Source organism: Drosophila yakuba, chromosome X (genome assembly GCF_016746365.2).
Source record: "Drosophila yakuba strain Tai18E2 chromosome X, Prin_Dyak_Tai18E2_2.1, whole genome shotgun sequence".
Lineage (NCBI taxonomy): Eukaryota > Metazoa > Arthropoda > Insecta > Diptera > Drosophilidae > Drosophila > Drosophila yakuba.
In genome coordinates, this window is record NC_052526.2 from 15606504 (window position 1) to 15619289 (window position 12786).

General features: G+C 45.0%; 1 protein-coding gene across 4 annotated transcripts in view; it reads right to left on the minus strand.

Annotated features, from left to right (window-relative positions):
* The window catches only part of LOC6525558 (tyrosine-protein phosphatase 10D), a 44279-nt gene continuing 31493 nt past the window's right edge, over nt 1-12786 (minus strand). Inside the window, exons 3-14 of one of the 4 annotated variants that reach the window (XM_039373307.1) lie at nt 12203-12452; nt 10199-10480; nt 9924-9971; nt 8220-8892; nt 7715-8139; nt 7223-7654; nt 5465-6862; nt 5250-5267; nt 4382-5064; nt 4060-4318; nt 3874-4002; nt 1-2005 (exon numbers count right to left, since the gene is read on the minus strand). In XM_039373307.1, the coding sequence (XP_039229241.1) occupies nt 1974-2005; nt 3874-4002; nt 4060-4318; nt 4382-5064; nt 5250-5267; nt 5465-6862; nt 7223-7654; nt 7715-8139; nt 8220-8892; nt 9924-9971; nt 10199-10480; nt 12203-12452 (4629 nt within the window). In that variant the 3' untranslated portion in view covers nt 1-1973. Of the gene's footprint in view, nt 2006-3171; nt 3573-3873; nt 4003-4059; nt 4319-4381; nt 5065-5249; nt 5268-5464; nt 6863-7222; nt 7655-7714; nt 8140-8219; nt 8893-9923; nt 9972-10198; nt 10481-12202; nt 12453-12786 lie in introns of those variants that run through there. The other 3 variants (XM_039373253.1, XM_039373342.2, XM_039373285.1) reach the window with 3 other exon arrangements.

Genomic DNA, 12786 nt, shown 5'->3' on the forward strand with positions numbered 1-12786 from the left:
CACATTTTACAGTACACTTTAATGGATCTCTGCATGCGTTTTACTCGTCTGCTCCACCTCGGACCATAATTCTACTGATAAACATTACAAATTATTACAATGATATATATTTAATATATGTCTATATTGTATATGCATATGTTATTCGTCGGCCTTAGTAAGTGTATAATGGAGTCGTATATTATGTATGCATTATACAGACTTTCTAGTTTCATCTTCTCGAACTTTTTGCATATTTATGCATATGTATTTATTGTTATTGGGGGAGGGCGGGGACTTTTGGTTAGTTCGTATTCAAATTAGGGGCTTCGTTGTATTTTCACTAATCTAGAAGCAAAACGATTTCTATTGCACTCTTTCACAGTTCGGTTAATCATTTCAACTAAGTTTGGACAAAATACAATACAAATGTATGCAAATTATTTGGACTACAATTTTCATTAAAATTTATTGCTATTGTTACATTTAGTTGTCGTGTGTGTAGGTGTTGTTTTTCATTTCTGCTTTGGCACCGGCTCCATTAACTAGCCCTTAACTTGGTTGTTAGTTAGTCTTCAGTTTGCGTGGGATTCTGTTATTTATATTGGTTTTTTCGTGTAAATGATTATCGCCTTACGAAATGCGTTGGTCATTTGTTCCTGTTGTTCTATTTGTGCTGTCTGTTGGTTAGCTGTGTTTCCATATTCACTTAATTTAAATTAAAGTTTTTTTTTATAATTGAACACATAAATAAATTCTTTAAAGTGCCTTTCTGTTTATAAAATTTAATTAATTATTTAAGTAAGATCATACGGCAAGCACTTAAAAACGAGTTAAGATAAATAAAATCACACAGTGCTAAACTATTTGATATATACAACAATTTTATCGATTTAAGCTTGCTGATTTATTAAAAGTTTTCAGTTTTAAGCTGAATATCTAAAAAACCCTCCTTCTCTGTGAGTAAAATCGCATACCGACAAACGTAAGTGAAAATGGAAACACGACTCTTTTGTCTCTGTGTGTTTTTGTTTAAACATTTACTTCGGTGTTTAACATTACTTTCTGTTGATTGGATTGATATCCAGCGCCAGCTGGATTCGACCTATTATAAGTAATAAGTGTGAGCGCCAAGTTCAAAATGAGGAGAATGCAAAGTGGTATTCGATTTTTTTAAATAAAACTTGATATAATTAAACAAAAATCAATGTAGCACATACATACACAGTTTACGCTTTGTAAAAGTTACAAAAAGTTAAACACAAAACAGAAAAAAAAAATACGAGAAACTTAAAATTGTACACTACATCTCCGACGGTTGCAGCAAAATGTTTTAACATTTGTTTAAAACTATGTAACTCAATTATTGCATTGTGTTTGTGTGTGAGTGTATGAGTGTGTGCGATTTATAGTTAGTTTAGTTTAGATCTAATATTAGGTATATGTTTATCAAGTATTTATATATATAATAATATAAAAAAGTAAACATTTAGCGCTTTTAGTTTGCTACAAAAATTTGCTCGTCTCGCTCACATATTTCAACTAACATTAGGTGTACAAAAAAATTGGAAGATATATAGTTTATATCAAATTGTGGCTAGCGTAAAAATACAATCAGTATTCCAGTATTTAGTATTGCCGTCCGTCGGTTTGAAGCGGCAATTGCGGTTACATTGTACGCCAATTTCTCGTTATCTTAGATATATATAAAATGTATAAATTGATGCGTGTTCGTTCTGTTTGGCGAGATTGCTGCATTCCCATTCGATAGATCGGTGTAGAGTATATATATCCAGTAGTATCCAGTGTAGTACACATATATCCAAGTATAATATCAAGCGTTCATTCTACGCGCTCTCCTCCGCACTTCGTCCCTTAAGTAAATAATAATGTAGTTGCCACAAGATGGTTGGGTTGGGTTGGGTTCCATTCGGTTGAGTTGAGTTCAGTTGGTTGGGATTTGCTGGAGTATTGGCTGGAGTTTTGGAATGGCTTTACATGCCCGACTCTGCAATGCCCTCGTCATCTGAAAGACAGTCGAAATGGCATGGTTAGACTGGTACGATAAGTTGAGCAAAGGCTAAGCACATGCGGGGTTAGAAAACAATCAATACTATAATACAAGAAACAGGTACATAATCATGCAGGTAAAAACAATCGGAAAAGATACAAAACATCTAGGGAATGTGGCGGCCATAGTGCGTTTCATGGTGAACACGTTGACTTCAACTACAGAAGTTATATATTTACAAATCTATTGTTGTGCCCATGAAACGCACTGACCCACTCCTAAGGGATTTGCGTAAGTTTCTACAAACCCATGAACGGATTGGCATAGATGATGCCGCCGCCAGCCTCGGAACCAACACCATTTCCCAAAACACCACCACCGTTAACAGCGATTCCACCGCCGATGCCAGTTCCAACTCCTCCCCCGCTGACCACTAATCCACCGACTCCGGTGCCGGATAATCGGGATGCCTTGCTGAGTTTTGTGGTGGAATAGTCGCCATCGCCGACCAGCGTGGCTATGTCATCGTCATCGCCGTTTCGCGTGTTGCAACTGCTTCCCAGCAGCTGATCGTAACAGCTAACGTCCGTGCTAATTACATCCACCTCGATGTCGTCGTCATCCTTCTCCAGACTATTTCGATTACTGCCCCCCAATGAGGAGTGTAGAGCATGGGAGTCCTCGTAGCTGCCGCCACCGCTGTCATCGTTGGCATTATTCGACTTGGTGTCGATGTGGGTCTCGAACTCATCGTGCATATACAGCTCCTCATCCTCGTCCTCCTCTTCGAGATCCTCTTCCATATCGTGCGGTGCCAGTTCACCATCTTCGCCCACCTCCACACCGAGTTCCACCTCCAGAAGTGAACGACGTCGCGTGAAGACCTCGTCATCTTGATGATTGGATTGCTGGTTGTGGCTTTGCGGCAAGATCATTACATCTTCTTCGGCGAAACTTAGTCGGACATTGGCACGACTGGCCCGATTGCTTCCTGGACCGGAACCGGAACTGGGTGGACCATTAGCTGCCGATCCATTGGTTCCATTGATGTACTCATGGCTGAGACTGTTCTTGATATCACAGGACGACGAGCTGAACGTGATCAGCTGCGATTTCCGTCTATGCTGTAGCGTATTGTAGCCGTTGACGGCGGATATGGTGGTTATGTTGTGGCCTCCCTGGATGGGCTGCTGTTGCTGCTGCTGCGATTCGAGCACATCGATGTTGCCGCCCTTGCTGTCCTTGCAGATCATCGAGCTGGGCTTGTTGTCAACCAGAACGATAACCACCGAATTGTTGTTATCACTCTGGTTGACAACCGAATGTCATCTATCCGGTGCATCCACATTTGTATGACCACCACCGCCACCTCCGCCGCCAAAGGAGCTCATCGATGTGGTGGGCGGCATGTGACTGTGGTGTCCAGTAAAGCTACTGGTCAGCGGCTGCTGATCATCATGGAGTATCGCCGCATTCTCATCATCAATGGCCTCCGCCTCGGCCTGCTGTAGGTCATGATGCGACAGGTGACCCTCAATGGTGGCCACCACATCGCCGTTCTCGTCCAGCTGCACTTGTTGGCCTGCGTGTTGCGTTTGCATTGCATTGTTTCGGGGGGGGAAAATGAAGGAAAATGATTTTGCTCATAGTTAGTCACCCATCACCAGAATGAAAATCGAAACATAAAGCTTAGGTCTAGTAAGGATCAACAAAAAAAAAAACAATAGGCTAGAAGAAGAAGTCCCACAATGTCCTGGGGCTCTTTGTCTATCTGGTTTAATTATTTTTTCTGCTTTTTTTTTTTGTCTTTGGTTAGTCAGTGTGCGAACGAACGGTTGGGGCTGGCTGGGGAAAAGTTTAATGCCCCTGGTCCAGCGACCTACCTTCATAGCCCTCGTTGTCGTGCATCTCGCGAGCGGGACCCACGATGTTCTCCTTGCCCTCGAGCACCGCCAGCAGGCACTGATGGATGCAGATGTACTGCTGCTCCGTCTGCACCATCCAAACGCGCTCTGTGATAAATGATAAGCGATATAGTTGTGCATTTAATGTTAATAACAAATACTCACCCTTGCGCATGGCATACACTATGCCGAATATGTCCACATAGTCAGACGTGTTGATCTGCTGGAGGATGCGATCCAGGGTGATGAAGGTGCCCGACCTTCCCACACCGGCACTACAGTGGACCACAATGGGTCGCTGTTCCGCACCAATGCGATCGCGGAAGGCGCGCACAAAGCGCACCAGTGTCTGTGGCGGATTGGGAACCCCAAAGTCCGGCCAGGTGGTGAAGTGGAAGTGCCGCAGAATGCGCTGTTCGCTGCCCTAGAATTTGAAGATACCACAGGTCGTTAGCGATTACGTTATTCTGCTTTAAGAACCACTTACCCTGCATAGCATAAACTCGGTCATCACCCAGTCGGCATAGTGACTGTCGTTGAGTATCTGCACCTTGATGTCCCCGTAGAAGACGGGCACCGTATCATTTGGCCAGTACTGATCGCACTTTTCGCGCCCCTTCTCAAAGCACCGGGTCAGCATGACAATGGCCCGCGAGTTGCTCTCCCAGCACATCCGCCAGAAGTCATCGCGTGTCGAATGCAATGGTCCCTGTGTCACGATGAACTCCCGCGGTGAATTGTGTCCTGGTACGTAATTGGCATTGATGTAATCACTGCCCTCATCATCGTCCACCGGCTGCAGCTTGAAACGTGAGTGATCGTAGGGCAGTATATTGGTGAATCTATTCTTTGGACGATTGCAGGGCAGATCGGCAAAGGTGCATGGCTGATCCCGGCCCACGTGCTTCAGTTCCTCGAATTCCTCGCTAAAACGAAAGTCCGAATCGGCGGACATCAAGCGATAGTGCTCCGCAAAGTTCTTGATCAGAATGGGTCGATTCTGCTCGATCACGCTATCCGGCAGTGACATATTGTCATTCGCCCGCGAATCCTTGGTCGTCTTGCGGCAATTGTTGCGTCGCCGTTTGTAGAACAAAAGGGTCACCAGGAGCACCAGGATGATGGTCAGAGGCACCGTAATGGCCACAATCAGCGAGGTGTTGTCTTGATCTGTGGATGAAAGTTTATGCGTTGGATGAGTAAGACTGTCGAGCAAAAAGTTGCAGTAATCCAAATCATAAATCATTAAATCATAAAATAATTCCTTAAGCGAATACTAAAACATAACTTTGAAAATGGCTAAAAACTCAATCAAAAGGAACGTTGAGGTTTATAAAATATTACAAATTGCTTACCCGGTGAACTTAGCATTTCTATATACATGTATATATCGGAACAGTCATGGATAAGTAAAGAGGTTTTAAGTTCTATTAATATTATTTGCTCCAAGTAAATGGAATTCCAACTATATTTCTATGCATCTAAGATCATTTGTCATCCCCCAGTTTGTCTTAATTAGTTCAATTGACTACCTTACATAGTTCCATTTAAAATCGATCCCCACACTCACCTGTCTGAATGGGAAAACTGTAGGCGGTATCCGTGAACTTGTCCGCTCCGGTGAACGCCCGCACCTTTACGCGGTAGGTGGTTCCCGATTTGAGTGGTCCGTTGCAGTAGCCGATCTTGTGGTTGTCACAGTTCTCCGTGCCGATGGTGAAGTCCTCCACGGATCGGTTCTCGAATGGATAGTAGGGATCTATGGCCTGATAGGGCAGCCAAACGCTGTACGACTGCACATCCAGCCAGCTGGGCATCTCCAGGCCGGAGGCGTTCTTGGCATCATCCTCGGCCACGATGATCGTGTACATGCGCACTTGGCCGTTTTGATCCGAGAAGTAGTTCTTCCTGAATCGAATCTGAATCGTCGATGAGCTGCGATAGACCTCGGTGGGCACCACCTGTGTGGCAGGACGTGGTGGCGCCAGTATCGGCATTGTTTGTCGGTACTCCCGCTCCGGTCCGAAACCGATGGCAGTCTTGGCCTGAATCTTGAACACATACGTCTCGCCGGGTTTGAGGTTCTTGATCACACCGAATGCTTCCTCCGATTCAAAGTCCTGCATGCCCGCATCCGTGAGATTATTGATATTTGTATAGGCTATCGAGAATTGGCGAATAACGCCATTTGCCTCACTGGAGGGCAGCGACCACTCGAAATTGATCTCGCTGGGCTGGACATCCGTGGGATGGAAGCGTTCCACACGGCCCGGTACCGCTTCGTTGGTCGTAAAGCTGGCGGACAGTGGTGAACTGCTCCGCAGAACGGACGATTCAGTGCCGGAACGGACAACCACGGTGAAGGTGTAGTTTCTATGGGGTCGCAGGTCACTGATGGTGATCTCGTTCCTGGTGGTCATATTCTGGGCCAATAGATTGTCCGCCGTGAGGTAGGCAATGTCAAAGTCATTGTACTCGCCCTTGGGCAAGTCCCAGCGTAGCGAGATCTCCGTATCCGTGATGTTGGTGGCATGCAGCTGGGTGATGGGTTCCGGATACAGGCGATCCTGTCGTTGTATAGGCAAACTGGCCACACCACCGCTCACAGTCCAAACCGTGATGTTGTACAGCCGACCAGGCACCAGACCCGTAAACGTTACCTTACGATCCGTATCGTTGGCCAGCTTCTCCTTGTCCCGAATCTCGGCATCGCCGAGCGAGAACCGATAGATATCAAACTTGGACGACGACTGCGGCGTGGGTGTGTAGCTCAGTGTGATGGTGTCCCTCTCGTCCTCCTTCTCGCCATTGGCCACCACCACGTCCGACTGGATGAGCGGCATGGTGCGCGGATAGAGACTGGTGATGCCCGATAGTATTCCATACGACGTCGTCTGGATATCAAACTTGTACTGCACGCCGGGCATCAGTTCGCCGATCAGGACACGCACCGTCGACAAATCGTCGGCTGTTGTTGGATGAGTCACAGAAGCAGATGGGGAAGGGTTAGAGTGGAACAGAACAGGAGGAAGCTTCAGAAGATTGCAGTTGAAAGCAGTTGTAGCAGAGGAATATATGGTATTCTTTTAGTGTAAAGAACAGAACGAATTTAAGTCTATTTTACGGCTAGTTCAGTTTTACAAGTTTCAGAAATCAAGGTAAAACATTATAGGAAAGGGATGACTTCTAGAAGATATGCCGAAAACAAAAGAGTTGGTAAGGCATAGCATAAAGTGGGTGGGGTTACAGACAGAAGGATGTGAGAGTGTTTCCGATTTATATTCAGGATTCGAGAAGGCGCCATCAGTCCAATCGATCGCTAACTCACCCGACTTGTTCTCGGAGACGTTCTTGGTCTGGACACGACCGGGATTATCGCTGGGCCACCACTTCAGAATGTAGGACTCGACGCGACCCTCTGGCTTGGGCCACTCCAAGGTGATGTTACGTGAGTCCACCAGTTGAATGATATTGGACACCGGATTTGGGGGCACTGTGGTGTTCACCTCCTGGGGCACGGGACTCTCAACGCCAAAGCTGACCGTGTTCACCTGAATGGTGTACTTTTCGCCCTTGGTCATGTCGGTGATGTCCGCCTCCGTGGAGCGAACGCTGGGCAGGCGCACCCACTGCTGTTCGCTGTCCGTGCGATAGCGTATCGAGTACTCTGTGAATTCACCGCTCTCCGGCGGAGACCAGTGGACCAGCACCGAGTTGCTTCTCACCGTCTCGATGGTCATGTTGCGCGGCGGATTGGGATCTGAAATCGCATAGTTTCAGTTGCATACAATACTATTTTAATCGTGAGATTTAAACTTACAAACTGCTTGGAAATAGGCATGTGGTTCGCTTCGCAAATCGTGGCTAACTGCAAACACCTTGAGTTCATAGCCAGCACCAGGCTGCAGATTCTTGATCACCAGACGCGACTCCTTGGTCTTTTGGGTGCGCAAATCGCTGGTTCCGTTCCGGGAGTAGAGCACCTCGTACTGTTCCTGCTTCGAGTTGACATCGCTCTTCCAACTGATGTTCAGACCCATCCGTATGCTCTTCAAGTCCTCGATGATGGGCGACGAGGGTCGCGTGACCACGAAGATGCTGGTCTCGTTCGATTCCACCTTTTTGGATACAGCATGAACGGACAGTGAGTAGTTACGGCCGGGTAGCAGGCTCTCCAGGGTGAATCGTGTTCGATCCGTGGTCAGCGTACTGGTGTCACCATTAAACGTCTCCAGTTCGTGGTATCTGTTGGAAGTAAACGGAAGTAAACATTACTATCAGTATTTCAGTTGAAATGAAATTTCAGATTGAAGGCAGATACTCACACAATGCGGTACTCATCCTGCGTGCTGGCCGGATCCGCCTCCCACGTGATGATCATGGTGTTGGTCTTGTCATCGTTGATGCTTCGCAGATTGCGCACGGGCAGTGGACGCAGTGTGACATCTCCGGTGGCTGGCCACGAGGTGACCTTACCGGAAACGGTCTTCACGATCACATTGAATGTCTTGCCCGGTTCGGCGATGTCACGAAAGTCAAAGAACGCCACGGGTTCATTGCTGCGGGGGACTGTGGATTGGCGCCGGGTGGTGGCCACCGAGACTTGGTACTTGTCGAATTCGGAGATGCCCTTGGGCGCCTCCCACAGCACCCGGAACGAATTGGAGGTAATGAAGTCGCGGTCAAAGGTCACGTTCAGCGGACGCAATGGCACCGTGCGATATTGCGCCGTCGTCGGCAATGAGATCTCATCCTCGGACATCGTCTGCACGGATATGTTGTACGCCCTACCGGGCACCAGACCCTTGAAGGCGGCCTGCGCCGGTCCGGGCGGTTCGCCCTCCTTCTCCACATAGAGCACACTATCGTTGGCATCCGGCGGCTCGATGGACACCTTGTAGTGCGTGTAGATGCCCGCCGGATACGGCGGCTGCCACAGGACCAGCAGTGTCGTCTCATTACGGAACCAGACGATGAATTTCCCCGGAGTGTTGGGCTCTGCGGGTTCCCAATTGCGAATTGGAGTGGATGTTCCGTGTTCGGATGCGGATGCGGACGTGGTTGTGGATTTGCCGGACAAGACAGAGAAGTGGCTTTGCGTTAGTTGCGGTCGCAGTCGGAATTTTTGGTTGGGTCGAAGTTTTAGTTTGTTTTTCAGGGGGGTTAGAGTTTTTGGGGTTTTGGATTATGAGGCATTTTGCCGCAGGCTATGTGTATATATGTGTGTGTGTGTGTGTGTGTGTTGTGCCAGTTGGGAATTGTTGGGCACAGTGGATGTGAGCAGTGAGTTCCAGCACCAAAAGGTTTATATTTGATTTAATTTAAACTACTAAATAAATACAAAAATGTGAGTTATGTTAAAGAAAACTAGAACCAATTCTTGTTAAAAATTAAAAAAAAAATGTGGAAAAAAGGTTAAAACTACTCATACTTAACTCATACACAATGTTAAAAGCAATTATATATAAAAAAGTATAAAAAGAAGTAAATTGCACCATAAGCCTCTTTTAGGATTATTACAGATTAAGGTATTTTTGCCAGCAAGCGTTGCACTTACAATGTGACCACTGTTATTTGTGATTCGGTCACTTTGCTGCGGCTGGACAAGCACATTGTGCAGGGGAAATTGCGAGAAAAGCGGCAGGAAAGTGTGGGAAAATGGGGAAAAGCCTCCTCCTCCATTTTTGGGTGGAGAAAGTGCGCTGCGGTTGCCAATTGTTGGATCACAAATGCATTTTGGAATGCAATTTTCGACTGTAGCCTGTGCAAAGGAGGTGGTTTGAGGTCAGTCATGTGCTGGGTACACAGGCAGAAACGTTTTAAGGCTTATGGTATTTAATTTAAATAAGTAAGAACTGAAGAACTTACAAATAAAGTGGTGTTTATTGGAGTAGGTTAATATGTGCAATATATGTTAGTGAGGCAAAGAGGGATTAGTTTTTGGGGCAAGGAATCAGTTTTTAGGAAAAGGAATTTGTTTTTAGGGCAAGGAATCAGTTTTTAGGGAAAGGGATAAGCTAAAACATTACCTCTTAGGATCTTAATGTCCAGCAATTCTTTATGCCGCGTCCTTCGACCTTTTTGTCACGTGTTGTTAATTTAAATTCATTTTTTTTGTGCGTGTATATTTGGTTTTTAGTTACAATGAAAGCGGGAGACAAAGAAGTTAATCAGGTTAAGTCACCATCACCGTATAGAACAATAACATATATATTTATTTTTCAAGTGTATAGTGGGGTATTGGCTTTGATACTCTGGTTATTATTGGGCTTGGATTGTCTTGAATGGACTGGGATGTACTCACTTGTGGTGAAGTTGCGACTGGTGTAGGCCACCGACTCCTTGCCATCGTAGATGGTATAGGCCTGCACCTGGTAGGTGGCTCCGGGGGTCAGCTCCTTGACGCTGTGCTGGAATGTGTTGTCGTTCACTTGGAAGGTGCGGTTGTAGCTGCTCGACGCCTCCGACAGGCCGAGCACCTTGATCTTGAATGCCGTATAGCTGCCCTGGGTGGGCGGTGACCACAGGATGATGGCGTTCTTGCCGCTCCTCACCTGAACGGACAGATTCGATGGCGGATCGGGAGCTGCCGGGGAAAAGCACATTAAATTAATACAATTGAATTTGTAATGGTTTACTTGGTTTACTCGGCCAATAAGTTCAATTTGTATCAATAGTTCCCTTTTCACCGAAGGGCTTTGCAATTTGAGAAGCTCTTGAAGCCTTTTCAAGGGATTTGAAATAAATTACAATCACCCCTATTTGAAATAGTTTGAAATTCAAGATACAGGATTACAAAGTGATAGAACTTGGCCTTGTCCTCCAAATGGCTTCCATCTAATTGCCTTATCCTGTTGTATTGCGTTGTGTTGTATTTGAAAGAAAGCAAACGAAACATGCAACCAAATACGTGTTGCAAGTGCCACAAACTGCTAATTGCAGTTCGATATTACACATTTCCCCTCCACAGCCCCCTCACCCTCGTCAAATGTTTGTAAGCTGGCTAATGAGCAAATCGAACTAAGTAACGAAATCAATCAGACAAACGGATAGAGGGGAAGTACAACATGGACGAAAGTTGGTTAATTGGAGTGGGAGTTTGTGCAGTGTCTACACTGATACAAAACACGTGTTATAGATATTAAAAATTGCATATACGAATGTTCTAGATAATAAAAATTGCATACACGAGTATTTGGAAGTATAATTTTTGGGGCCAAAGTGTGTCATGTACGATTTATAGAATATTAATTAAAAATTCAGCAATGGAAAAAATATAAAATGTAAGCTAAACTAATAGAACATCATATATCAGAAGTAACTGGATGTTTTTCCAACTGTGAAAAATACGGAGGGTGAAAACTCGACCGACACCTGCGAAAGTCCAGCCAAAATGAGGGGTTGATCAAGGAGTGGGGGGGGAGTGGGAAAACCGGGGGGAGTGGACAAAAACAGGGCGTTGAGTGCCAGTCTATGCCTATAAATTACCCAAGGGTCTCGTTTATGGGAAATGGGGAAAAGTTATGGAAGCAGGGAAGAAAAAGAGGAAAGAAAAGCGTTACAAACGGTTGTATCATTTGTACTTTTTACTGTCTACGATAATGAGCAAAATGCTGTTATGTTATTATTGCCAACGCATTTTCAAGAAATTCCGCTAAAACACTCTTCCCCATTTTTTGTTTTGTTTAATCTTTACTGCTGTTTTTTGCAAAAAAAGAAAAATAAATACACCAAGCTGGTCAACGAAAGAAAGTGTACAAAAATTTCAAGTTATCGCCGCCGATCGACAGCGTTGAAAAAAAAAAAAATACAATAAAAACAGAGGCTAAAGTAACATAAAGACATAAACAAAGGCAACACAAACAAAACCCGTAATGGCCAACCACTTTTACTCAAAAACCGGCAGAGTTTGCAAGTGAAAGGGAGACAACAATATATAGAGATCGATTAAACATATATTTGGTATAGTGCCCTATACCGGATAATACGACTTTAGGGTTTTTATGTTGATCAGCGATGGCTTTAATTCAATATTACGCATACGCCACGTTGGTCTGCTCAGTATATTTGCAATATCTGTTTATCTAGAACTTAAAGTGTGCAGGATCAACATATAATAATAATATAGTAGGTATATATGCAAATAGTTAAAACAATGAAGAACATTTGGTAGATGAGTCAATGTTGCGTATAAGTAATATGGTTGACATCTTTGTAATATGCTCCCTTAATTCCTTAATTATGTGATAGGTATTGATACATTCGAAGTATGTAGCATTTTAAGGACTATTGTTCGCTCATCACTCACCTGTTGTTATCGTCACCGTCCAGGTGAGCCAATCGTGGTGCGTGAAGTTCGTGTAGTACAGCCAGAAGTTGTATTTGGTGCCCGGAAGGGCGCGTGAGAATTGGATCTCATCGCCGATTTCCCGCGAGGCAATCGTCGTGTTGGGCTCCGGATAACCGAAGGGCGGACTGTAGTCCAAGCGATAGGAGGCCCCATCGTCCAGGCCGGGATTATTGGGTATACTTATGGCTAGATCTGCACATCGCACGTCCTGCAAGAAGATAAGATATACAACATATAACAGTTAGTTAGAGTTTCTAGTGAGAAGTAATATCCTTCTTATTCTTATGGCATTGCCCTTTTATGCGCTTACGTTTAAGTTTGTTGCTATGTACATTCATTTAAAGTTTACTCTCTGTCATTTTCAGTTAGCACAAAAAGTGCAATGACATTACAGCAACAATACCTGCAGCAAAAGCAACAAGGACGACTACTGACTGGCAAACAAACAAAAAGTAACGCGAGTGACAATTAAATGGCACATCATGATGATGATAATGACGATGATGCAGATAGAGATGCAGCTACCGATGCAGATACAGATA